The sequence below is a fragment of the Anopheles ziemanni genome, chromosome X (genome assembly GCF_943734765.1).
Source record: "Anopheles ziemanni chromosome X, idAnoZiCoDA_A2_x.2, whole genome shotgun sequence".
In the NCBI taxonomy this organism is placed as follows: domain Eukaryota; kingdom Metazoa; phylum Arthropoda; class Insecta; order Diptera; family Culicidae; genus Anopheles; species Anopheles ziemanni.
Genome location: NC_080707.1, coordinates 12,164,891 through 12,192,246, shown reverse-complemented (window position 1 = coordinate 12,192,246; position 27,356 = coordinate 12,164,891). Strand labels below are relative to the sequence as shown.

The following is a 27,356-nucleotide window of genomic DNA, read 5'->3' as shown; positions in this document are numbered from 1 at the left end:
TGATTCACTTTTTAGCTTCAGCTAGGCGAGTGAAGCGAAGTAACCTTTGGACCATCAGGCGCTCGATTCCAGGGATTTCTTTCCTTGCGCTGCAGAAGCTGCATCTCGAAACAACCGACCCGTTGTGATGGTGAACCGTACAGCACACATACACACACCTTAAGCCGAGCACGGAGCACAACAGTGCCGGCCATTGTGCTGGCTTGCAGGTGGCATTTGAAACTGGCTGGTCAGCACATACCAGGAGTTTGGTGTTTTGGTTTCAACCTGCTGCCAAAAAACCCTGCTTTGGTCTTTTGTCGTTCTGATTCGATTTTGTTCTCCCCCGTCTTCTCCTTTGTAGCCATGACGTCCGTGTGCTTCTAGTGGGGACGTGAAGTGGATCGAGGCTCCTCTCAGCTGTTCGCTGCCCGCAAACCTCGGGGGTTTCAGTAGCGCCGTGGCGCCGGCCGAGTGAACAGGGCGTGTAGTAATACTAGTGCAGTTACCGGGAGAGGTGTAGTTACCCAGCAGCTACAAGGCAGCAGCTATAGCGACGCACGATTGCAAACGGTACCGGTCCGTTCCCTAGTCCCTAGACCCGTCCCGAAGACCCGCCAGTGACAGCGGGCCAGACTTGCTAAACACTCGCGAACCGGACCGGACTCCGCTCCCCGCGATGGACGATCTGCTGCAGGCTGGCCATGTGGTGAAGGAACGATGGAAGGTGTGTCCTCCTGTCTCCAAAACACCGAATCCGACGACTGACACTGTGATACTTTTTTTTATTGTAGGTACTGAAGAAAATTGGTGGCGGCGGCTTCGGCGAAATATACGAGGGCCAGGATCTGATCACCCGGGAGCAGGTGGCGCTGAAGGTGGAGTCGGCCCGCCAGCCCAAGCAGGTCCTCAAGATGGAGGTCGCCGTACTCAAGAAGCTGCAAGGTAACTGGTAAACAAAAACTCGCACAAAACAGGCATCTCCTTTACCGGTTTCCCCCCGTTCGCCGATTTCGTTCCATAGGGAAGGAGCATATCTGCCGCTTCATCGGGTGCGGGCGAAACGATCGCTTCAATTACGTCGTGATGCAGCTGCAGGGGAAGAACCTGGCCGAACTAAGGCGCTCGCAGGCACGTGGTGCCTTCTCGCTCAGCACAACGCTGAGAATTGGCCTCCAAATACTGAAATCGATCGAGTCCATCCATTCGGTCGGCTTTCTTCATCGTGATATAAAACCAGTGAGTATTCCAGCAGTACCAGGAGCGACCCGGCTTTGGTGTATCGCTTGTTCTCGCGCGATTGCCTCTGTTAGTTACAAATCGGTTCAATTTTTAATTCAGAAAATCTAGAACTTGTTTACTCATAAGTATCTCCCCAAGTAACATTTCCAATCCTTTATAGATTTACACAAGTTTCATCAATGTGTTATCATTGTTGTACTAAGTCAAATTGCTCTTATTGAAGCCTTTTTTTGTGCAATTCAGTCTTTAATAATTTCATAACCGGCCATTAAAACTAAACTTGTTGTCAACTTGAAAACTTAGTCAGAGTCTGTGTCTGAAAACCAGTCATATAACATGTGTACTAAAACCATATAGACTTAACGTAGTCTTGTGAGGGAATGCTTACGATTTTTCGACACTTCGATCAAGCGTTCTGTTGTTTATATGCGAAATTAAATATAATGGCACCTAAAACTGCTTTTATATCATATTGTAGAACATAGGGTCGTTACAGTATCGTAATCATAACAACAAACAATTTCTATATTTGTGTAGCCTTACGTAAACATTTGGTGTTAATAGATTTATTGTGTACTTAAGAATGTTCTGCAAATTAGTTTAAGGTAACGAGAAGGCTATTTTCTAGTCTTGAAATGGTTTTAGAGGATGGTTTTAACAACGTTATGTATACCACATGTATGCATACCGCATTTAAAAGTTACTACTCTTGAGATAAAACTTAAAATGTTACTTGGGTCAGCTCGAACTTTTGACGGACATGCCTTTCCGCGAAAAGTTAAATAACCTATGGTCCGGGAATGAGTGTTACAATGTATGTGGTGTAAATGCATAGCATGGTTTATGTTTAATCGATACATTGCGAGACAATCAAAGGTTGTCTTACCTTAGATTGAAATACTTTTGATGTGTTCTAACTGTTTCCATTTCTATCGAAAATCGATAGGCTGTCATCATTTACGTTTGAATGAAAAGAAGATTTTATGTCTACGAATTTACTGATTGTCGGTGCTGAATGACACCTTTTGCAAAACGATCTGGATTGTTATCATCGAAAGGATTCGTTTTAAGTTGTTATTGTACATGGCATGTACTTAACATGGCGCTTCTTGTTAACCATTTTGCGACGCTTCCTGTGCCTGTGTCTTTCTCCCCGCAGAGTAACTTTGCCATAGGAAGACTACCGCTCACTAGTCGTAGGATCTACATGCTAGACTTCGGCTTAGCTAGGCAGTACACAACCGGAACGGGTGAGGTGCGATGTCCTCGAGCGGCGGCAGGATTCCGCGGTACCGTACGGTAAGTAACCCTCCGCGCCTACATCAACAGAGCTCACAGTAATGCCATTGCTCCCTCTCTTCCAGGTACGCTTCATTAAATGCGCACAAAAATCGGGAGATGGGCCGTCAGGACGATCTGTGGTCGTTGTTCTATATGCTTGTTGAGTTTGTTACCGGCCAGCTTCCATGGCGTAAAATTAAGGATAAGGAGCAGGTGGGTTGGCGTGGGACAACCTGTCCGATGCAACTTGATTTCCCGCCGGAAACTAAATATCATTTGCGTTTGCATTCCCCTTGCAGGTGGGAATGTTGAAAGAAAAGTATGATCATCGTTTGCTACTCAAGCACTTGCCTTCGGATTTCAAGTACTTCTTAGAGCATATTCAATCGCTAAACTATGCTGACAAGCCGGATTACGCAGTAAGCACGAACGAAGACACGAGGGATGAGCTGTGGGTTTTAACTAATGCTGGTGTTTCTTTTCTTTTCCCCACATCTTGTCTCCATCAGATGCTAATTTCGCTGTTCGAACGATGCATGAAGCGTCGCGGCGTGAAAGAAACGGACCCGTTCGACTGGGAAAACAACGCGGAGCAAACGTACAGCGCCGGTGGTGAAGCCAAAGCGATCAACGCAGCCGTACCAAAGAGTGAACTAATCAAAAAACATAAAGATATCGAAATGACCGAGGTAAGCGACGCAAAACGCAATATAGTTTGGTGTGCTATTTTAACACCACCCCTTTCTCCCACTTCTTCTAGGAGAAACGTAAGCCGATCGTGGATTCGGCCAAAGTCATGCACACCGAGCCGATAGAGTCGATGAAGCCGCTGCAGCAGAGCGCGGTCACAGCCGCTGCGGCCGCCGCAGCCAAGACGGCTCAGAACAACCACCACGATCCGAACGAGCCGAACGAGCTGAAGATCCAGCAGGAAACCAAGACGGACGCGGCCCTGCCGTCGATCGAGATGGTGGTCGTCAAGGTTAGTGAGGCGTGTCCGTTTTTCCTTTTCCAGTGGTCTCATGGGGGATTTCTACCACATCTCCAAGAAAAGCGTGCAGTACAGTGCGGGTTTTACTTCGACACACTTCCACTATCCGATCAGGACAACTATCTGATGTTGATTTAGAGAGATATTAAGAGAGCATTTATTCCTTCCTTTTATTTTAACTCAGGAAGGATGCAGTAAGTTAAATGCATCGTGCAAAAAGTTAAATGTAGAAACCTTTGATTCGTTTGAAATGATACTCATGTTAACATTTATAACGAAGAGGATCGTTATCTTAAACATTGCAGGATGATTGCAAGAGGTGTTTTTGGCAAAAAGGTGCACATTTAAAATATATTTAAATATATTTAACTGTATTTATATGCCGGTATTATAATACCGTATTTTAGATTTGACGACACTCATATGAAGATCACTGCTATGCAATGAGTAAAATGGGATTTTATATCAAAATTTCGCAGTTTTCTCTAACTATTCTGTTTATCTAGTCTATACAACCTCGGAATCTTGTAACACAATTTTGTGTTGTACTAAATCAATAATTCAATATTTGTTTTAAATCAACCCATGCCAGTAATTGTTTTGGAGATGGTGTTTTGAACCAAACCAACAAAACATTTATTCATAATTTTGTTATTTTTCTTATTGGCAATTCTCTTGTAATTAGCACATTAATGGTAGGATGATTATGATTTTCTAAAATTATAGAAGTTGATGAACTATTTGATGTTGTTTGAACGAGAGAAAGAGAGAGTATTTTTGTAACTCAGGAATATTGCAGTTAATTAAATACGTCGTGACAAATATGTAATGTAGAACCTTTGGATATCAAATTCAGATTTTCAAATGATGCCTGTGTTCACCTTCATAACATCCTTTTGTTATACATCATACATTGCAAATTGATTGCAAGGGATGTTTTTGACAAAAAGGGACACAATAAAGAGCACGCCAAATAGTGTCGTATTTTAGATTTGAGGATATGAACATTAATGCTATGTGATAATCAAAATTTTACGTTCTTTAAAATGTTCTTGGTCGAGAAAACTTTGATATCTTGTAACACAGTTTTGTGTTCAATGTTCAGTTTTTAAAAACATCTGCGAACATATCAATTATTATTTTGGTGATGGCGTTTTGATCCAAAACAATAACACTTTTATTTGCTATTTTGTTATTTTTCTGATCGGCAAATGTTGTAGGGTGAATATGATTTTCTATTAACTCTAGAAGTTGAAGTGAACCCGCACTGTCCAGTGCATCGCTGGCAATCGGAGATGCAAACCTGCGCGCATGCGTCCTGCGTCGGGTTTGCGTTCGGTTAAACGGGTCCTCGGACCATCCATTTCCGTTTTCTCGGATTATCGATGTGTTTTTTCTTTGTACTGAAAACGGTTTTATACAATATTTGTCTCTCTTTTTTCTTCTTTTCTTTTCTTTCTTCTCTGTTTGTTTATTTTTATTCTCCCCTTTATGTTCTTCCGATCTCCAATCATACATATAAAACTGCTTGTCAATGTAATTGTTGCGCGCCCGCATTAACTTGCCCTTTGAACGGAAAAAACAACTTGTTGTCTCTTTGCCTAACTTGTATTGTTGTTAATCGCTGCTTGCTGCTGCCCCTCAACACTATTTTTTCGTTATCCCCGGATGGTTTTCGATGGTGTTGTTGCTTCTTTCGCAATGCAATGTAAACAAACGGGTTTGATTGCGATCCTATTTCTCTTTCGTTTGGCTCTTAATGTTTCCCTCACTGTCGCTTATTTGCCTGCCCTATCCGCCCGCTTTCCGTTCGCTGCTTGTTCGCTGCAGGGTCTAATAAGTTTTCCTATTCACCAGAACGAGATACCGCTGGTGCGGGCCCACACGGAGGTGATGACGAAGCCGGTCAAGCACGGCAGCAACCGGCTACGAATACTGACCGCGCCGCCGGTTAACATCAAGGACTTCACCTCGTCGTCGGGCGACAAGCACCAGCAGCAGCAGCAGCAGCGCGATCAGCAGCAGCCGCATCACCACGCGCCGTTCCACCATGGCAGCAACGACCTCAGCAACGTGTCGATGGACCTGAAGGCGAAGCTGCTGAAGACGGAGGCGGACGACCTGTCCTACTCGCCGGCGGTGGACGGTGGTGGCGGGGGCGGCAACTTGCGCGATCTCGCCCAGCACTGCCATCAGTCGCAGACGACCAGCGCGTCGCAGAAGCACCAGCACCAGTCGCACCCGCTGCAGCAGCTGCGCGACCATCAGCATCAGCGCGACCACGACCAGCAGCAGACGCCGCAGCAGCACCAGCTCCACCAGCTGCAGGAGCAGCTGCAGCGCCAGAGCCACGCGCTCAACAAGAGCCTCCGGTCGCTGGGCAGCTCGACGACCGCCACCAGCAACAAGTACGCCGGCCGCAGCATGCACACCGACGCGGACAAGAGCTGCCGGGACTACTCGATCACGCAGCACGCCATCATCGACGACGATAACGCGAGCCAGCACCAGACGCCCAAGTACCAGGGCGCGCTCACGCTGGCCTCGCAGTGGAAGAGCCAGTTCGACGACTCGGACGACTCCACCGACGGCCTCTGGAAGGGCGAGCAACATTCCGAAAATGCATCGAAGAAGAACTACACTAACCTCAACAACAACAAGAGCAGCATGGCCGCTTCGACCGCCGGCGGCGTGGTCGGCGTCGTCGGCGGCGGGAATCAAGCTCCTCAGGCGTCCCCGCCGGCTCAGCAGCAGCCGCAACCGCCGGCATTTCCAGCCACCAACGCAAACAACGATCCGAAGGCCGAAGCCACCGCCCCCGCCGGAGGGCCCAAGACGAATGGAGTCGGGGGCGGGGAGGAAGCGCCACCGCCGCCGCCGCCCGAAGAGGCCGCGGCGCCGGCCAAGGAGGAGGACGCGGCTGGTGCGGCGAACGGTGTTAGTGGTGCTGGTGCTGGTACCGTGCCGCTGTTCGACAATTCCAAGGTGGTGGCGTCGGTTGCTCCGCCACCACCGCCGCCGGCCACCACCACCACCATCTCGGCGAGCATCATGGCAATACCGCTGGCCGGTGGAGCGGCCGGCTTAGGAACCGCGGACGCGACCGACGCCCTCATGGCCGATGTTACCGGCAATGGCACCGTCGCCACCGTTCCCTATCCACTCCAGTACGATGCCGACGCGGGCGACGAAGCCGGCGAGGAGGAAGAAGAGGAAGAAGTAGAGGAGGAAGAGGAGGAGGAGGAGGAGGAGGAAGAAGAGGACGAAGAGGAAGAGAACGGACCGAGGGGGGTGGGCGTGGTCGGGCTGGTTGGCGGGTACACGGCCGTCGCGGGCGCCCCGGTTGCGGCCGGTGGCAACGCGGAACTATCTAGTAATCTCAAATCTTAACTCACTCTCTCGTTCTCTCTCTACCCCCCCCCTCCTCCCTCCCTCTCACTCTTTCCCACTATCCCTCTTCCTTGCGGGTGTGCAATCTTAGTTCACCAACGCAGCAATAACACGCACGCACGGGTTGCACCGAAAGCCGAAAGCCCCAAAGGTGACATCCTCCACCACAAACGCTTGAACCTTTGTGCTCTCTAACCCGACACGGGCGGGGGGGGGGGGGGGGGGGGGGAACGTACCGGAACTCGTTGCGCAGTGTCCTTCCACTTTTGCAGTAGCTTCAATGTGTTTGAAACTACCCAAATCACACTTGGAACCACTTTGACCGTCGCTGTCAAAGTGTTCGATACGAATACGAAGCATCATAGACCGGAATTATTATTTATAATTAACAGATCGGCGTGGGTTCGAATCCCAACCGAGACCGGACCCTCGAGATGACTGACTACCCACGTACAACAGGGAAACAAGTCTCGTAAGCCCTTAACGGGGCAGGCATGACCAAGTGGTCGTTACGCCAAGAAGAAGAATTATCAGATACAATTTACAATCTTTTAATTATCGCTTTTTTAATCGCTTCAATCTGTGGTACTTGATAAACAGTTGATATAGTGAGGGGATATAGGAGGATAATGAAACGACTTCCAGGGCGAACCGCTAGCGTAACTAGAGAAGATGCAACCGAATGCATTAAACACAGGGAACCGAGGGAGGGAAATGGGAGTGGGGGGGGATAGGTTTGTTTTTTTGAATTGGTTTTCTCCGGTTTTTCTTGCCACCAAAAACCACTGCGCTGCGAAGACGGAACGGAAGTAATGGGGGGAAAAGGGGGGGAGGACAGCAGCAGCAGCAGCAGCAGCATTATTAAAGAGATAAGGATATAAAAGAAAAAAAAAGGGCGGCCAGTTGTGGACGTGGACGTCTACCGCATAAATAGGCTGAGCTTTAAAGCGGCTTGCTGGCAGTGCAATATCGTGCAAAACAAAGACCCCGGGTGGGGGGGGGGGGGGGGAAACACCCCGTCACAGGAGAAGAATCTTACCGCATAAAAACAAAACTAACGTATACACGCACGACGTGTGTGTGTCGCAGACAGACATTTACCACATTTAAGGGCTTTAGAAGAGGAGGAAGAGGTGGGGTTGGAACCGAACCGGGTCGGAAGGAAGGGGTGCGGTGTGTGCATGTGAATGTGTGTGCCTGAGTAATGCAAACCGAGGGATGCGTTTCGGTTTGGCTGCTGGGAGGACACGAGCAGGCCCCAGTGTTGGAATCTAGTGATGGAAAACTGTAGAATCTCCAGTTTAGGTTATATAGTGAGCGCGAATCGGAAAACACATACACACACATACACACGGGCCTAGTGTGTTGCTAACTTATGTTTCGACTGTTCGACGAAACTACGGAGTAAAGAGGGGGGCTGCGTGGGGGAGAGCTTATGCGTTGCGATATTGATATTGAATGCATTTTGATTTTTAAGTTGTTCTGCAGCATCTCCAGTACCAGGGCAGGAGAGTAAGAAAACCGAAAGCGAGAACAAAAAAGAAAAAAAAAACAGCGAGCTGGCCTCCCACAACACCACCAACCACCCAGCCGGCGATCGATTTCTTGTTATTGTTATTTATTATTACCATTACTATTAATACCACTGTGAATTTCATTTTTAAGAATCCTACTGCTTATGTCTTACGTTTCCTTACGGCGAAAGGGATCGATCGAATCGAGACGAGGGAATGTGGGGCACGATGGTAAAACGGATAACCAAAATCACGGACCAATCGGAAACCCCCCACCGCGAAACCGGTGGCTGATCAGAGGCTTAGAACTCCGGGGAGTAGAGGCCCGCTTTCTTCCGTGTAAATGGATCTCGCAGAGTAGAGTGGTAGATAGAGAAGGGGAAGGGCGGGTGTTTTATGTTTTTTATCTTAGATTTGTTTGTGCTTGAAAGGGAGGGAACAATGGGGGGGGGGGGGGGGGGGGTGGAAACGCAGGCACAACACACGAACAGACCACACACACACACACACAAACATACACAGTTGAGGCGGCGGAAATGCAGTCGGATGCATTGCCGGTTTAGCGCTTTGTTGACAGTCAAAAAAAAAACCGTTAAGAAAAATTAAGAGAAGAAAGCGGGGAGAAGGGAAATGGAAACCAAATACCAAGCCATGACAAGGACGAAAACGAAAAAAGGGAATGGGAAAGGAAAGAAATACTATCAGATGAATAATAAAATAAAATAAAGACGAATTAAAAACAAACAAGAAAATTCTACACATGCAATACAACAAAAAAGAAACCAAATCGTAAACGTAAACAAACCAAACGTATGCAAGAAACGAAAAACAAAAACAAAATAAAAAAACACTCTCACGGCGAACTAAATTGCAGAGATGATAAGAAAAATAAATCAATGATAGAGAGTACGGCCGTTGTGCGCTAGTGTGACTTAACAAACAAACAAACGTGGAAAACACGAGGCTACGCTCGGAACACATTTTTTGGAAAGAAATACGAACGCAAGCACTATTAGCGAATGGTTTCAAACAGCTAAAACTACAGCAGTAACTGGATGAACTACAACGACGGGTTTGTATGATTTGGTTGCTTTGACCGCTTACCGTATGTTAAGAGTTTTATATTCCAACGCAATGGATTATCAAGTTTCGTGTTTTTTCGTGATGTGCTTACTTGCACATTGTGTCTATTTTTCAATACAAAATGTCACATTTCATATGATGTTCGGATAAGGTGTAAAACGATGGCAAGCAAAACGAGTGTCACATAATAGAAAAGAACTGAAGAATGGAAAATAATTCACATAATTTACGCAACTCTTATTGGCTCTTAGTGCTTATGCTCTTATTGTTTAGCTCTTTTTCGGCAGTCTTATGCTGCTTCCATTTATATTGAGACACAAATTGTACAAATGTCAACGATTTTTCTTGTTAAACCGGAAAATGCTGGTATTGTGCATTTGAAAGTTTAGTCAAGGGTAGTTTTTTTACTAAAACTCTGAACTAAATAGTTGACCAAGTTCGGCAGCGTGATTATTTAAATTCAATCCGCTGTGGCCAAAACAGTGAACCAACACTTTTGCTTATTTGTTCGCACTTCCACTTTTTCGAGGAGTGAAGATGATGTAATATACTTCGTGTCCACTAAACTCGCCTAATAGGGATTTCTTTTAGTATTCTATCACTTATGAAAAAGGGTTACAAATTCATTGGATGCCTCGTTTCGGCCACGGACCGTGCTGCGGTCCAAACGGCAATAGGAAAGGAAAAATAACTAACTAATTTCGTGTTGGGCAAATAGTTAAGAAACACTTAGGAAAGATTAACATTGTTATATAGAAGCGGTAATCGAGGGCAGGCAGTCAACGAAAGGCTGGAAACTTCGATGAAACATGTCCGTGGCCATCATGGAGATTGTCACTTATTTGAAGCTAAATGGTAACGACTGGCCAAAAACACTGGTCTCTTTACGTCTCGTTTGAAGCACGTTACAAACAGGAGAGAAGTGTATGCCAAAGCTTCTATTCTTTCATTCAAGACTTATGGAAAGGCGTATGGAGAGCTATATAACATGCGTTGCTTTCTAGAAGTGGCGAACTTTATCAGAAACCATCGTACGTTAGGATACACTGGGTTTTGTGACACACCTAGCCACAGACAAACCGGTTAAATATCACCAATATACCCAACACTGCCAACCCTTTCAATGGCCCTAATTTACTATCAATACATTTAAAAAAATGACAAACCTTCAATGCAGGATCTATTCCTACCATTTTAAAGCCCGAACGAAGCACGGTTACTTGTGAAAGCCACGAAAAGAATCGAAAGAAAAAAAACATGTCACCAGAAACCGTTTTGTCGGTCATGACCTCAGCCGAGCTGCTGTAAGAACACCTTATATTTCACAGGCCGTTGAACTAGTTGTGTAAGGTACTAAACTGATGTAACTTTACATAAAAATGCCACTTCATTGATAGTTGTTTTCGCCAATGAAAATGTGTCCATTTTTTTTTTAAACACAAGCAATAGATCCGAAGTATTGAAAATAAATTCACTCCGCACCGTGCAAAACCGTTCCGAAAACTGATATCGTTAGGAACAATACATTTCTAGTTATCCTAGTATCCTTTCATTTCCCCCATACCGAGCTGGTTGCTACGCGACGATGAAACGCAGTGAGATTAGCGGTTTGTGTGTATGTGTGTGATGCGTACAAAGTAGCAGTTTTACATTGATTTCGATGTGGTACAGATTTTATTATAATATGCATATTTTTGTACACGTTTGAAAGCGCATCAATTCTAGTGTTTTCTTACCGGCGTGATCTTTGGAATAAAAATTGAAATATGGAAGCCCTTAACAGCATCTCGCAGAAGCCCAACGGGAGTCAAGGAAAATTTGTTCAATCGCAGCAAGCGTTGCGGTTGACCCTAGAAACACACTTCTGGCCAGTTCTGTCATTAGTGCATTAGTTGAGCTGTTGACCTGGAAGGCTAAAGATGCCGGCAAGAAATATGGAGTTTTTTTTATATTACCTTTACCTATCACTGAAACATTTATTTAAAATGGTTGGCGATCCGGTAAGTTTGCAACATATTTGAAAAGTGAACAAATTCTAACGGATATTGTTTGGGATCGAACCGTTCCAACAGACGAAGCCACCGGAAAACCGACACTGCTCCGATGAACCGGCAACAGCTCAACCACGGGACGGGGCGACTCCAAGCACTTCTCGTGCTACGAGTCCATCGCCATCTGCCCAGTCCCGGCCGTGCTCCCCTGCACCATTTGATGAGCATGAACCGACCACGGCCACGCACGATCTGCACTGCTTCCCTGAACCAATGGATGTGGACCAATCTTCCGTTGCATCGAGCTCATCGTCATCCATTGACCAGCCTAGCCACTGGGAGGAAACACCAGTGGGCCAGGAAACCTACTCTGTGTTTTCCCAACCCTGCTGCCCTGAACCAATGGATGTGGACCAATCGATCTCGGACGCGTCCGTTGGGTCAAGCTCATCTACATCCCTGCCCTGCTGCCCTGAACCTGTGGATGTGGACGAACCCACACAGAGCACTTCCGTTGTGTCGAGCATATCTGCATCCCGTGTCCGACCGAGCATATCGAAGGAATCACTAGCGGATGAGAATGCCCGCTCTGTTCTGTTTCTGCGCCGCTCCCCTGAGCCATCGGATGAGGATTCACCAACGGTCAGGCCGAGTCAATTGGACCAGATGGTAGTACCACTCCGCCGGTCGGCGCGCCTGATGGAAAAGCGGAAACAGAACCACAGCGAGTCACGGGACAGACGTAAACCAACCAAGCGTCTAAGGAGAGAATAATTGATGGAATGTGTCCATCAACGTAACATAAAAACATTTCGACCTAACCAAAACATTTCGAACTAAACAAATCAAAATTGTAAGTGAATCAAAATTGCAAGTGCAAATAAACTCTCATATAACGCTGGTTGGGATAGAAATGTACGTGTGGTTGCACTTGTTTGTTTTGTAAAGTGTCTGCATTTATTTAATTTATTTGTTTCCATTTAAGTTTTAGATCCATTGCCACATTTGCGCAAATGTGGGTGTACAAAGTTCTTCTAAGTCGAGTCGGGGCCGAAAACAAAGAACCGCTGGGGAGGGCAAAGCACAAAACGGGAAAGTCCTAAGTAAAAAGTGAAAAGCCGTTCACACTGCGGCGCACTTTACTAAATGCAGTCGGTTTGGAATTAAATAGTCGCGTAAATTATTCCCTACCACTAGGTCCATTTCTGGGCAATCGAAAGAAACCCGTTTTGAGGAAAGAAACAGAGAGAGGGAGAGAGCAGATTGTTCCTCGGATCGGGGGGATCGGGAAGGACGGTGAACCCGGTTTGATCGGCGGCGATGGGAATGATAGGAGAAATGCAGTACAAACAAAATACGGTACAGAATCCGAAACCGGCTGTTGGCGAACTCTTCGAGGTTATGTTGTGGTGGGTTTCCGATTGGCGTGGTGTGGGGGTGCTTCCAAGGCTTGCCTTTGTCTGGCTGTGTCCTGGGCCACCAGCCAAGTCGGAAGAAATCATCATCTTGTGGTGTAGTCGTCTTCCGCCCGCTGCCGCTACTACTACTGCTCCTCGGGATAGTGAATCTGGCCGAGGTCCCGGCAGAGGCTGTTGTTGGCGAAGGACGAGTTGTAGTTGAACGAGCCGTAGCCGGGCGCGGCGTACTGCGTGTAGGCGGCGGTCGGGAAGATCAGCTCGGCCGGGTTGCCGGCCGCCGCGAACTGGTCGGTGGTGTTCTGCAGGAACGCGGAGTAGTTGGCGGACGAGCAGGCGGCCAGGTGCGGATTGAGCTGGACGGCCGCCTCGCCCGCGTCCGCCGCCCCGTACGCGCCCTCGTACGCGGAGGCGGCCGCCGTGAAGCTCTGGTGCTGGTTCTGCGCGATGTTGTTGTTCATGTCGCTCAGGAACTCGATCGATTGCGTCAGCGCGCTCGGTTCCGTCGCCGGGTTGCGCTTCACGCCACCCGCTTGCTGCTGCTGCTGCTGCTGCTGCTGTTGTACCAACTCCCCGGCGATGATCTTGTCGTAGGTTGCCTTCACGTCGCTAGGTTGATGCGCCTGCTGCTGTTGCTGCTGATGCTTCCGGGCACTGCTGTCGTCTTCGATGATCACGCCGGCCGGCATTGGGTCGTCCGTGCGGTGGTACTTGTGTGCCTTATCGCCGCCACTGCCCGCCAGCAGGAACAGGGCACTCTCTCGCGTCCGGATCGGGCTGGCCATCGAGGCTGTTCCTCGGGCGCTGCCACTTCCACTGCGCATACTTCCGAAGCCACCTTGCTGTTGCTGCTGCTCCGGACTCTCATCCTGTGCCATCGCCAGTGAGCTCACGAAATCAACACCGCCGACGAATAGATGCTCATGACCCTGCTGTTGCTGCTGCTGCTGCTGTTTGTCCTGCTGATCCGGCTGACCCGGACCACCCGAAACCTGCTTTATACTATCGTGCAGCATACTCTCCGACATCTCTATGGCATCCTGCAATGGAGTAATGGCGAGTATTAATACGAGACTGTTGCAAACTTTGCCCTTTCGAAGGACATTACCTTATCGCGCTTGATGCAGCTGAGCATGCTTCCTTTGAGGTCTGGAAGAAATAAGGGAAGCGAAGATAAATTATTAGCACAGTTTCATATAGACTAACCTAGAGCATTAGCCGGGCTTGATCTAAGTCAGTGAAGGCATTTGCCTCCGGAATGTTCGATACAATGAAAATATCGTTTCCAACTACTAGTAAAAGTATAATGTTGTTTTCAAATAACATACCGTATTTTATCGAGTATAGTGCGCATACGAGGATAGTGCCAACCTGAACCAAAACAAAAGTATTGAGGAGTTCATCTTGGTTACTTGCTGCTTGGGTAACTTCCGAATATAGTGCGCAGATAGTATTTCATCAACCTTTTATTTGAAAAAATGCGCACTATACTCGATAAAATACGGTAACCTTTTCCACCGTTTGTAAATGAATTGAAATTAAATAAAAGCGATGGAAAGAAAGAGTAACTGTTTAACTCTCTTTAACTGTTGACAATTTCCCACATTTGAAGTCAAGGCAATAAAGTAAAGGAATCACTCAGCTGTGTGATTATTTCTAAAAACAGATTATAACAACATAATTGATTGCTTTCACGTCTGTTCACTCTCACCGTGTTAAATGGATTAAAGTGCACACGTTTTATGCAAGAAAACCGATTTTAACTTGGCGTTAGCTATTATTACAAAATCCTCTTGTGTTAAAATTCGTGTAGCGGAAATCTGAAGAGTCAAAATTAAAAACTTAAACGCATAAACAAGTTAATGTTACTGTTTAAGGAAATTTTGATGCCATAAAGGTATCATTTGCAATAACAGGCAAAAGTATAAAATTGTTTTCATTTAACTAAGCCGTTCAACAGGTTTTAAAATTATCACCATCGAAAAGAAACCTGTGTGAAGAAAGAGTAACTAGTCGTATTAATGCTGTATTCCCTGATGCTGAGAACATCTTACATTTCAAGGCAAAGCAATAGAGTAAAAACATCAACCAATTGTGTTTGTAGTTATTTCTAACACAAGGATCATAACAACATAATCGATTACTTTCACATCTGTAAACCATTACCGTGTTTTATGAATTATAGTACACACGTTTTAAAGCAAGGAAGTCTATTAATTTTAAGCGTGGGTTATTGTTATAGAATCCTCTTCGTTAAATTCAACTAAAGAAGGGATTCCTTTAAATGCATAAACAACACACTGATCTGCATAATCATGTAAATTAATTGGTTCCAAAAGCTGGACAATTAACAATCAGAAGATCAGGGACGTTTAGTCTTTAAGTTATGTTTGTCGTAAAACTTTACCGTATACAATTCTATACAAGAAATGCAAATTAGTTGGAAATAATCAAACATGAAATTGACAATTAATGTGAAGTCAGAGAAATGCGGTACAATATTGATGTGGATGGGCATAATATTTTCATTAAATCTACGGGAATGAATTTTGAAAGACTAAAACAATCAAGGAAGGTAATGTTTAAATTAACCCCACAACATAAAAAAACCATTCTATTGAAGTTGTCAATGTAAACTGTATCTTTATAGTGCACAGCAATCCAATCTAAACTTGCAATTCTAACGCAGGATAGCAATGAACTCCTTTAGGACCACTTTCAATAAACGTACCAGAAACATTATAAGGTGAACAATGTTTCCAAAAACGTACATGCATTTTGAAAGACTGAAGAAACCAAGGGAATGTGGCTATTTAGGTTTAAAACAACCCAAAAAATCAACATAAAAACGATAGTGTTACAGAACCTGTTAATGTAAACTGTGTCTTAATAGTGCGCAACCCTGTTTTCTATGGAAAAAAGCTGTGTGCTAATATCCATTAAATACGGTAAACTTCCAAGAGTCCAGGACAATATTGAATTTGTTCTTCAAAGACTCATGATTAGATTTTTTTTCGTTGCAAACTATAGCACTACAATTGATCATTTCACTCCAGCGTGGCCAGTGCTTACCAGGATCGTCCTTAACGCGGCGCCGTTTCGAGCTCGTCCCGGACAGCGACTTTTGCGACAGTCCCAGCAACCCGTTGATGCTGTACGATTGAGAGGCGACGTTTTCGACCACCTGCTGCTGTTGTTGCTGTTGTGGAGACTTCATCGCTGCTTCCTGGTCGCCCTTCATCTGTTGATTGAGACACTCCTGCTGCTGTTGCTGACTCTGTTGCTGTTGTTGTTGCTGCTGCTGTTGTTGATTGTTGCGGGATAGGATGCGGGGACTGTCGAGGCCGCTGTTGTCCGATCGCTGCGAGCTGTACTTGGCCTTCTCGGCGGCCTTGTTGCGCACGATGCTAAAATATAGAGAAGAAAAACACGCACAAGTTGTGACATAGGTGCGATGGGGCGGGGGTCCGGAGGTCCCGAGGGAACTGAGTGAGTGTACCGGTTGATGGAGGATACGCTCGGCACGTTGTCGTGCACGCAGATGCCGTCGGCGAGCAGCTTGTCGCGGATCTCCCACGCGAACATGGTCGGATTCTGGAGCTTGTAGGCGGCGATCGCTTCCACCACCGGCGGCGTGGCCACCTTCGGCTTCGAGCCGCCGATCACGCCCGCCTTAAAGCTGCCCGTTTCGTAGTACCTGCAACGGGGAAAGGGGAGTGGTCGGTCAGTGTGTTGTGTTGCGTGTGTTATGGCAAACACCCTCCGGCCTCATACCTGGACAGGATCTTCGAGACGCAGCCGTGGCTGACGCGCAGCTGGCGCGAAATGTCGCACGGCCGGATGCCGTTGTGTGCCAGCTCGACGATCCGCTGCCGGACCAGATCGGGCAGCGGGCGCCCGTTCACGAACACCCCGCCGAGCTGATTGACCCCGCCATGGCCTGCACCGTGTCCCGCAAGCGCACATCCGGTGTTGGCGGTGAGAGACAAAAACGTACAGTAAAATGCCACCACAGGGTGAGCACCACGCAAGAGCAAAACAAAGAAATCGGACGAGGGAGGAATGTTCGGGTTACCCCAAAAACAACAAACAAAAAACAGGGTGGGAACATTACAAATCATAAAGTCAAAGTGGGGAAAGGGAAGTAGAAAGAACGAAAACGAAATAGAAAATAAAAGAAACATTGCGTTAAAAAATTGTTGGCGTACAGAGAGGGAACTTTTTCTCGCGCAATGGGAGATTTTTTAGGGGCTTCGGGGCTGGCTGGCTGGGGGAGGCTATGGAAAATGGTAGCTGTTGCGTTTATCTTGAACTTTCCCACTTGAACTCGGCACCCCCAAAAAGCCATCCCCGAACCACGCAACCCGAGCACCCCTTTAATAAAGCGCAAACTCGATATGCAAGCGAACGTATTTATGCTAAAGGGGTGGGGAGGGTAGGAAGGTGTTAGGTGAAGAAAGATTAGAAACATTTATGCTAGTGCATTTGATTAAACAAAAAAAAACATATATAAAGGTTAGGCTGAGGGAAGGCGACATGTCATAAATTATTTATAAAATATAAAAAACAAGATTACGAAACGAGGGAAGAAAAGAAAATGGCAAATGTTAAAACGTAAAACAAACGTGTGCCACACCAAAGCGCGCGGCACACGTTTCAAAATCGGGCAATAGACGGACAAATGTAAGATCTTCATTTCTCATGAAATTTCCACGCTGTAGTTTCATGCGCGTTACCATATTTGTTTTCTCCCGTTTCGCGCGAGGTTTGTTAAATGGTACTTTGTTAGCTTTTTCAACCCCACGTGTGTGTGTATGTCGCCTTTTTCCTTTTTTTTTTCGTTGGAAAAGAAAAAGAGCGCGCATCCCACGCGGGGGTCAGAGCAACGGACAAAATGTACAGTAGAATGCAATGCACTAGACGTAAATGTAAGATCAGTCGGTTGTAGGGACACATGTATGTAGCAGGTTAGCCTGTTTTTTTTTGCTGGACGAGGACTTAACGACCGTAAGGGATGGAATGTTAGCTGGCCCCCAGGCAGCAGGTGGGAAACGACGACGGCGACAACGGCGGCGACGACAGGCCGGAGGAGGGAATTTAAATGAACGTTGGCACGCAACGGAAGCGAAGGGAGCAAAAGGGCCCCGCAAAAGGCGTACGTGAGTGTGGGTTCGTGTTTAGCAGTTAAAAAGACACATTAAAAACGGAGAAGGAAGTGGATTGTGTATGTATATATGCACGTCGAAAAGGTTTCCCCCCACATCGGTGTACTGTTCTCCGTTGCTTTTCTGTTTTCTTCCTTTCTTTTGCCTTCTTTACTCTCCCGTTTTTCCAGCGGTTCTGTCCTCCCTTTTGGGTAGCTTTTCTTCCTCAGCAACGGCTGTTTTTCTTGTAGCTTCAACCCATCCCTCTTGTTGGCTATTTTCTTGTCTTTTAAGTTCGTCGGTCCTTTATGCTGCGCGCCCCGCGTCCGCTTGCTTCTCCTGCTTTACCACCCCCTTTTGCTGCCTCTTTTTTACCATCATTTTCTCCAATGTTTTTGTTCTTTTCTCGTGCTCTCTTGTGCCTGTTGTTTTCTTCTCGTTTCTTGTGTCTAAATGATGCCGTCAAACCGTTGTAACACCATTTTCGTCCTTTTCAACTCGCACAGAATGTCCCATCTGTCGTTTACATCAAGGAACGCATCTCCCGGACACTCAACTTTCCCGCCGAAAGCGCGTTTTTTTTTGTCGGATTAAAAGACCATCCCACAAGACGCGCTCGAGATCGGGCAGCAAAACAAAAACGACAAAATCACCTGCAACAAGCCCAAGCCCTATCGGCAAGGCGATGCCGGGTGGCTTTAAATTGTTGTACAGGTCAGTGAGTAGGCGCAAAAGGCCAACAGCACACAGTGTCGGAAAGGACGATCGTGCGCGTGTGTGTGTACCCTGGATGGGGTAGCTGAAGGGAAATTTATTTATGTTTTATCTTCTTATTCGGGCATTGTTCCGGTGACTAGTTTTACCCCCGGTCGGAGCCACGGGAAAGAAGAGAAAATTGCTGGAAAAATACCTCACACACACACAAACACATAAAGCATACACAACGGTGGCGATCTGTCGGCGCACCGACATGGGAGTGGTAAGGCCCATCAAACAGGCGAGAGTGGGTGAGGAGCAACATGACTCGAATATGGGGGAAATGTGAATAAACTTTTGCTTCTACCAAACCCTGACTGGGGGTATTTTTTTCTCTTCTTGCAAACGGATGACTACAACCTGAGGTAAACGAGGAACGCAGAGCCCTACGAACAAAAAAAAATCCATCTTGATTAAACCTGAACGTTAAGCGATGGAGGATCATCTACGAATGATATAAAATACTCGTTTTTGTTTATTTGTCAAACCAGAATGGAAATTGTCGTCGGAAGGTGCTTTGGAGCGAAATGAGCCAGCATGAAATACTTGCGTGGCTCCAAACAAAGCATGGAAAATGCCAGAACATCTTTACGATATTATTGCATGACGATCATCTCACTTTTACATCAAACCACGAAAAGTAATTATGAGTGTAACATGTGCCTTCACATTTGGTATCATTGTGGTGCTTTCTTTCCTGTCTAAACCTGCCTGAGGAAGCATTTGATATCACAAAGACCTTTGAAACCGGTGAAATCCTAGCTTAGTTCCTCGGCATCGTAAGACAGTTCCGAATAGAACGATGCTGGAACAAGCATCAAAGAGAGCTGACAAACTGCTCCAAAAATAAAATTAAACATTTGATAATTTTTCCATCCTTAAGAGAGGTCAACTCCCCAAGGAAATCGGTTTGTGGTACCACATACAGGATGCAATAGAGGAGGTCTAATCAACATTTGATGACCACGAGACGAAACCAGAAGCGTAAGAGACAAAAGTCCATTAGCGATTTCAAAAAAAAAAAACAAACCACCATAGAGAAAAATGTTTATGAGGTACTTTAAAAACTTGGAGTATTAGAGACAACACCACCTGCTTTCGGGATGGAGTTTGGTGGCAACGATTGTAAGTAAATAGTTCCAAAATGTCCATGCGTTTTGCTAGGTTTCCTTGTAGGTAATCCGGGAATAGGTCAAACCGGACGTCCTTCGCTCGCCTGCATCATGGCTTTCCTTTAAGAAAATGCCTCTCTGTCTCGATTTGTTTTACAAACTCGCTGACCGCTTTGTCAAACGTTGTCACCGAAGACCACCGGTATCTGTGTGTCGGCCCACAATGTCCCTTTCGAGAGCTTCATAAAGGTTTCATGCAGGATTGGATCTGTTTTCTTGCAAAATGTCACAATCCTCTTCCGTGGGGCATTTTCTTTGGTACTGGTGGTTGGTACATCGCACACCATGTGGTAGCTGCGTACATTACTTATCCGGCACTGGCATTATCTGCTGAGGAGGGTTTTCCTCGCCCTAAAAAAAGAAGACAGTACGAACTTACGCACCATAGTAGTTTGGCGGGTGCGTCATGCGATCGTGGTAGTCACCGTCAGCGTCGCAACAGCTACCCCCTTATGGCATCCCCCTTCCCCGGCATCCGGCAGCTAAAAAACCACGGCGGTTGATGGACCTTGAACTTGTTTGATGACCTGCGTCGTGTGAGTTGATCGTTGCCCGTTGAGAACGATGAGAGATTCCCCAGCGTACCGGGGCAATATAAGTGCATGTTGGTGTGTGTGTGTGTGCCGCTCGGATTTACGCACTCTGAGGGGGGGAAGGTGGAGGCAGGGCGGTGGTGCACACCTAAAGCCGCGCGTGCCCCTGAAAAACTCACGCCTTCCATCGATCGCGCCCGCGCACACACATTAACAGCACCGGATGTTGAGCGGGCACGGAAAGTGGCGGGGACACGGAGGGTAGGCAGCTGCACGTCCCCACGCCCCTGTTCCCATCCGCGCGCCTTTCCAGCACACCACAAGAACAAAGCGCGCTTCGAAAGTGCTTCCAAGATGCCACCGCGAAACCAAGTGGCGCCCCGCGGATCCAAGTTGATGGGTGAGGCGGGAGAAGGAAGGGGCCACGGCGAACGAGGGCGAACAAGAAGGGTAAGAGAAGCTGCTCAGACGCACACACACACACATATAGTAACACACCCGCGCGCCGTTCGGTTCATCGTTTCCTTTTACTTCCTCCTAGACCCGCCGCGCCATCGTCATCTCCAGGCCTACGCACCTCACCTGCCCCTCACCTGTCGCACCGCCGCCTTTTGCCGGGAGCCCCTGCCTCGCGCGTCGCAGTGAGTTAGCTTAGGTTGTTACTTGTTGTTGTTTTATGGGTTTCTTGTTCTCTTTTCCGATGGAGAAGATGCGCTTGTGTCAGTGGTAAGAGAATCTGGTAAGCCACCACCACGGGCGGACGGTGTGGCGCGGCTTGAAGCGGGAAAAAGGGAATGGACGGAGGGTGGGGGGAAATGTTAATGCATGCGCGGTTTGGGAAAACTGGAAGGGAATGGAAACAAAAAAAAGTCAAGCAAACGGCCACCTCTCGCTTGCTCTTTCACTCGCCGCGGCCAAACGGTAGAAACCTGAGACGGGCTGTTACGGGCAGGGTAGTGCAGAGTGGCGGGTTTGGGGGGGATGCGGCAGGATGGCGATCGGGAGCCATATTGCACCTATGGGCTGCTGCCCCGCCGGTCCCCCGTTGTGCAATGAGACAAAATGTAAGAGATCATTTGCAAGAACCGACGAGCTTTCCGAAGAGGGGCGAGCTCCTCCACCACCATCTCCGGGACGCGGCGGCGCCCTCCTCCACGGGGCTCAGCACCAGAAGGGAACGTATGATGAAGATCACCGCTGTGATGTTTGAGAACGCTGCGCTATTCCTTCTTCTTCTTCTTCGCGTTCCACAAGTGCTTCCGAGCACTCCGGGCGCCATCTTAGATTCGTTTCGTCCCGTGGGGCCATTCCTACGATCAGCCAGGTCGGCGATCCGCACTGGAGCAGAGGATCGAGCACATCCGAACTTTTTTTTACTACCGAACGATTGTCCTTACGCCGCGACACATAACCTTTCACTGCTTGCGCTGCACCTGAACTAGTGTGAGGTAGTTCGCACTGACAAAGATCGGGCGGCCCAGACTCCAAAGTGTGTCCGCCGGGGAACTAAACCGAGGCGATCGCGCACTTGTGCTGCTTCTTTCTGCGCCGAAACCGACCGACTACGGAATATCGCATCCGCCCAGTCAAACTGTCTCACTATCCTCTGAGCGAACGTACACCGAAACACCGATCACGCCAAACCCGTCCGTGCGTGCGCCCTCGGCAAGAGGCTTAGGCAAACAAGCTGAACGTAAACGAAGCGCCAAGCGAACTACCCTCGACGAACACTGCCGTGGACTGCCGCTGCGGGCTTGCCAATCATCATGGCGGCCATTCTGTAGAACGCGCACGCACACACCCATGCCTAGGCGCCACCGCGCAGTTCGTTGGAAACGCGAAGAACGCGAGAGCGAGGACGCACACACGCTTTTCGAAACGGAGGCATTCAGACGGTTGATGTGCCTGGAGTACAGTGTGCGGCGCAGCTATGACACTGGTGCATTACTGTGCATCGACTTTTCGTGCCGATCATTAGATCGCTGGATAGGATGTCTTCATCGAACGACTTCATCGAGTGATTTACGACACAAAAGGCGCCGTAAAAAACACTCGCTTTCTAAGCTATAAACAAAGGACATCTAAATAGAAGTGTTGCTAATTTTTTCATTAATTTTCATTCCAATCTTTCCAGGTCTGGTCTAGCGTGTCTTCATCGAAGGATTTGCGAACATAGTTATGTTATGCTTTCACGTACCTTGAAAGTGTATGGTTCAACATCTGAAAATTATCCCCAGCCGTTTTCCCAGCTAGAAAAGAAACGACATTGCTCAATGGCGGTTTGATGCACCATTTTATCTGCCAAATAGCATTCAAAAGACATATTTGCCCTCTATATAGGAACGAAATTCATTCCTAAGACCAGACAAAATGGAGTTGTTGCACATTTGGTCATAAACTTTCTTTTCCAATCATAGTATCTTTGTCAAGGATCCCTTCATCGAGAGATTTTGGAAGTGGTGACACGGTTGTACCTCTACCCGCACAAATATTGGTTATAAAATAGGAGGTTTTGTACCCCGATGGAGCCAGTGGCGGCATAAGGCTTTCGATCATTTAACGTTTATTGGTGGCCATCTGAAAATTACTCTATGAAAATTCACTATGCGAGTCGGGGTATATCCTCCTACGCTAAGTCGAACTCTTTGTTCCCTTACTCGTAATCAGAGGCATACTGACTCTGTCCGAACTCCTATCGTCCTTTAGGACCGACTATGATGGCCATATGTCCATGAAAATTATCCATAAAACCTTCCCTTATGTTGTTTTTCTGGACGAAATTCATTCCTTAGATCACACAAAATGGTACAAGTATGTGCATAACGTCTACTGACGAATTAAATTAGTGATCCTATATCCAATCAATTGGGAGCTTTCACAAATTTAATAGAAACTGCAACAATAAAGAACATCGTCGATAGTAACTCATTTTTAACATTTTTTAACAATTCCATCCGATATGAAAAGCTTGTTAAAATTAATAGCAAATAGCGAATATTTAGAAAAGTTTGCTCATGCGAGCAGGTTCATAATCGGGTTCGAAAAAATAAAAAGAATAAATATAAAGTATGAGATGAAAAACTTTTCATGATAAAATATTTAGTTTTTCCCTCGCAATTTCAATACGGGTTTTCTAAAACAGGTTCGTTATGATCATAAAATAAAAGCAACGGTGTTATGCTTAAGGTGCACACTGTAGATCATTTAAACGGCATCGCGATCGTCCATCCTGCGGCGGCGTTGCTATGGCAGACAACGTTTTTCTGTTGTTCGCCGCCATGACACCGCGCCATCGGCGCACTGCGTGTGTGTGTTCGTAAGTCTGCGCGCTTTCCCGGAGGGGTCCATACGGTGGTGTAGCTAATTACGCACCTGTGTGGACCTGTGTCCCCCGGCAGCGGCTACGAGGGTAAAAGTGGCAAGCCCAACAAGTCGGTCCGCCAACCGACACAGAGGGCAATAGTCCCAGCGACAACCGGACGTGCAACAAAAGAACAGGAAGCTGCGTTCCCCCACGCTACCGACGTGAAGTTCCCGCACAAAGTCATTGCACGTCATTTACGGAGGGAAACAGAGCTGACAGGAAGGATTTCCCACCAACACACATAAAACACCTCTCGGTGGGGAGAGGAAAACATAAAAGAAGGAAAAACTGAAGACGACGCCTAGGAAACGGAGGATAAACGGACAAAAAGATGCAGGACGGAGCACTGAAAACTGAAAAAGGGGGAATCTACAAAACAAGGGGACACGACATATGAAATAGCAACGGCAATCAATGACAATCTCCCCGTACAGGTGTAATACTCCAGTATATTCTGCTTGCAGTTAAACGAATTGTAGTGCATCGTGTGCAGCTGGATCGTCGGAGGGGAAAGAAGAAAACATTTGTAGCAAAAGCAAATCGTTCGATCGATCCCTTTTCCGGCAGGATTAGGGTTTTCAGGCCACCCTTAGAAACCGTTTGTTGTTAGTTAGTTAGCCGCACACCCGAACAATTGGATGTCACACCGCCATTCGGTTGTTGTTGGAAAACGGGAAAACACACACGATCGCTTCGCAAACAATGTGTTGGGAGTTTGTTTTATATAGTTATCATACACCGGAAAAGTTCAAGCAAGGTTGACACACATAGATTAGGGCTAAAGGTATTCCATTGTAACAAATACTTACCAAACATTTGCGTCCATACGTTTCCAAGGCGTCATAGTTACTTTATCGGAGCCGGGTTGGCTTGCACGCGCTAAAGGTTCCTTCAATTTGCCGATCGAAGCCATACAATGTACGGCCACTGCTAGATGATGTGAGTAGGAAATCAGGGCCTAAAATATCTTCGGAAAAGGGATTATTACCGTCGAAAGATAGGTTTCTTTCCGATCGATTGTGAACGTAAATATTGACATGACAAAAACCCCGGTCTTGGTTTATCTCTTCCCGAACTGCGGGTTGAGGCAAACTGAAGCAAACATTTAGTTGGCGTTTCGGGATGAGGGTAGCTAGTTTCGCGTGGAAAAGAATCCTTCGTCGAAAGCATCCTTTTCTTTGGCCGCGAGATGGGCGAGCATCATTCGCACCGAAGCAGTTCCTTCAGTTGACAGGCGCGTGCGGTCGTCACTCAACCGTAACACGTGCTCCTTTTGCTGTTGGGGTGGCGATTGAAGGTTGAATTTTTGTCACCGTGCGCCCTGCTGGGAAAAATGCTAAATCTTTTGGCTTTTCGTAGGATGCTGGAGCAAAACGGAAATGGAAAAAAACAATCCGCCAGCAATCAGTCGCCCCCGCCGGTGGCCCGCTTTCCGGCGATCGCAGGAAAAACGGCTCGCGATGGTCGGTTTTCAAATTTAGCGATTGCGATGCGGGAAAACCCTTGGACGCGCAAACATTTTGAACGCAGCTTTGCAGGCCTTTGGCCGCTCGAAACGATAACGAAAACGGGTTTCTCCGGTGCACCAACACTCCAGCCCGAGGTGGCCGCGTTACCTTGGCGCAAAGATTTTCCAGTGTCACTACGGATGTTGCAGCCGTTGTTGGCAGCCAAACAAATAGATGCACGACGCGATTATGGCACACACTGCCGGACCGATATACACTCACTACACGCAGATTGCACCGAACGCTCTACAATGATTGCCGCACGCGAGCGCATCTCGCGATTTTCCAACCCCCTTCTGGTGCTCCGGACCCTTTGTGTGCCGAAGAAGAACGACATCATCTCTCTCTCTTTCTCCATGTGTTTTCCCTCCTTGGAGAAAAAGGACCTCGATGTTTTCTCTCTCGTTCTCTCTTTCTCTTTTTACTCTCTCTTTCCCACAGAAACATGCCCACACATACTACATAAATTTCCCTTTTCCCTAACAAACCGACACACACTGGCAAACGTCGTATTTCGCTTTCGGGGTGAAACGGCGTGCTCTCGGGCTCAAACGCGGCAGCATAGGACGGGAAATTCACGAGTTTTCCTTCGCCCCGCTGTCATCCGCGACTGACAGGGAAATCCGCACGCGTGTGGGAAAATGGCGTAGGGATTTTCGCCGCTGCGAAAAATAAACCTTCGCGTTTGCCGTACGAAAACTTAACATGCTTTATATTGCATTGTTTTACAGAAAATTGAGAAGAGAAGAATAGAGATTTACTAAATTACTCCCAGCATGGACTTTACATCGGCGTATATTTGACAGTTGATAAAACAACATAAAATACTTATAAACCATTTATGGTTTAATTTCTGTTAAACAATGATGGTACATGTAATTTTATAACTTAAGCAGGTTTAAAACAACCTTGTAGACCACGAGTCCAATATGTATCTTGTTTTTATTTAAACAATTGAGATATAGTATCGAAATTAGAATGACAAATTACTCCCTGTTTGGGCTTTAAAACGGCAACAGTTGATAAAATAAATTAAACGGCTAAAAAGCCATGAAATGGCAGTGAAACCATGCTGAATTTGTTTCAGTAACTTATGAAACTGTTTCAAGAACCTTGTAAAAGACGAGACAATCGAGTATTATAGGCAAAACGACAAAGTTTAACAGACGTCATGTAGATCAATCAATGTAAACTTAATATTGCTAATCTGGAACAACACCTTCGATAAGGTTAAATTTCTTACTGTCGTGATGAAGAGTGGATATCTAAACAAAACACAAAGGAAATAAGGGTGAGAGTTAATAAAACGAGAAGCAACATTATCCATCGTAATCGAAAAACAATCTAAATACATTCGGATACATGTCCAAATAATAGTAGACGCACGACCAACACGTTTTGTTTTTCTGTTTTTTTTAGTTTCTTTTTTTTATCTAACTAAATTCTTAATATTTGCGATCTTTTGTTTTAGGAACTTTCACATTACATTTGATGCGGGGATTTTCGACTCATTGTCTTAGAATTTTATAACTGAAGTTGTCTTTGTCTAATAGTAAAGGAAAAATTTATTATTAGTTTTAAAGAAAAAAACTATCCTTAAAAAAACGGTTTGAACGTATATATGACTATAAGTTATAGACAATCTTGTAAAATAATGTATAAAAAAAACAAAAATAACGATATTTCACTAGCAAATGAAGGCGAGGAAGTTAACACGACGGATGGGGATTGGAGAGCAGGAACGCGACCCGATCCCGATCGTGCGTGGTGACTGTGAACTTACACAGTTCGAATGGGGCTTCAAAACAAACTACTTGTAAGATGGGGCAAGAGGGTACCGTTGCTGTTGGGACAGTACGTGTTTGTGAGTGTGTGTGTGGAATGATTAGAAATGCTACACATTATTTTAAAAAAGAAAACAAAACAGAAGCAAAATTGAAACTGAAAATGGCCTCTGTCGGAGCGGGCAGAACGACAACTGCGCACAAACACG

The 27,356-nt window shown here is 46.5% G+C and overlaps 2 protein-coding genes across 2 annotated transcripts; one reads left to right on the top strand and one right to left on the bottom strand.

Annotated features, from left to right (window-relative positions):
• The first annotated feature begins 658 nt into the window (after positions 1-658).
• On the top strand, positions 659-6,883 carry LOC131291080 (tau-tubulin kinase homolog Asator). The gene is made up of 9 exons (XM_058320269.1): positions 659-706; positions 774-924; positions 1,004-1,218; positions 2,381-2,520; positions 2,586-2,715; positions 2,802-2,921; positions 3,012-3,191; positions 3,263-3,484; positions 5,324-6,883. The coding sequence occupies exons 1-9, from the start codon at positions 659-661 to the stop codon at positions 6,881-6,883; spliced, it is 2,766 nt and encodes a 921-aa protein (XP_058176252.1).
• A 6,105-nt stretch (positions 6,884-12,988) lies between these two features.
• On the bottom strand, positions 12,989-24,339 carry LOC131290718 (putative uncharacterized protein DDB_G0271606). The gene is made up of 6 exons (XM_058319885.1): positions 24,288-24,339; positions 16,661-16,826; positions 16,386-16,583; positions 15,959-16,293; positions 13,995-14,035; positions 12,989-13,926 (listed from the first exon to the last, which is right to left on the bottom strand). The coding sequence occupies exons 1-6, from the start codon at positions 24,337-24,339 to the stop codon at positions 13,015-13,017; spliced, it is 1,704 nt and encodes a 567-aa protein (XP_058175868.1). The 3' UTR covers positions 12,989-13,014.
• Between the last annotated feature and the right edge of the window lie 3,017 nt (positions 24,340-27,356).

What these genes read in the sequence shown, in the direction of transcription:
- LOC131291080 (XM_058320269.1), top strand. Translation starts at nt 659, where the DNA reads ATGGACGATCTGCTGCAGGCTGGCCATGTGGTGAAGGAACGATGGAAG. An exon ending in CGTACTCAAGAAGCTGCAAG is followed by an intron (nt 925 to 1,003) that starts GTAACTGGTAAA and finishes TTCGTTCCATAG; the next exon opens with GGAAGGAGCATATCTGCCGC. An exon ending in AAATTAAGGATAAGGAGCAG is followed by an intron (nt 2,716 to 2,801) that starts GTGGGTTGGCGT and finishes TTCCCCTTGCAG; the next exon opens with GTGGGAATGTTGAAAGAAAA.
- LOC131290718 (XM_058319885.1), bottom strand. Translation starts at nt 24,339, where the DNA reads ATGCACTACAATTCGTTTAACTGCAAGCAGAATATACTGGAGTATTAC. An exon ending in AGCGTATCCTCCATCAACCG is followed by an intron (nt 16,294 to 16,385) that starts GTACACTCACTC and finishes TCTATATTTTAG; the next exon opens with CATCGTGCGCAACAAGGCCG. An exon ending in GCTGCATCAAGCGCGATAAG is followed by an intron (nt 13,927 to 13,994) that starts GTAATGTCCTTC and finishes ACTCCATTGCAG; the next exon opens with GATGCCATAGAGATGTCGGA.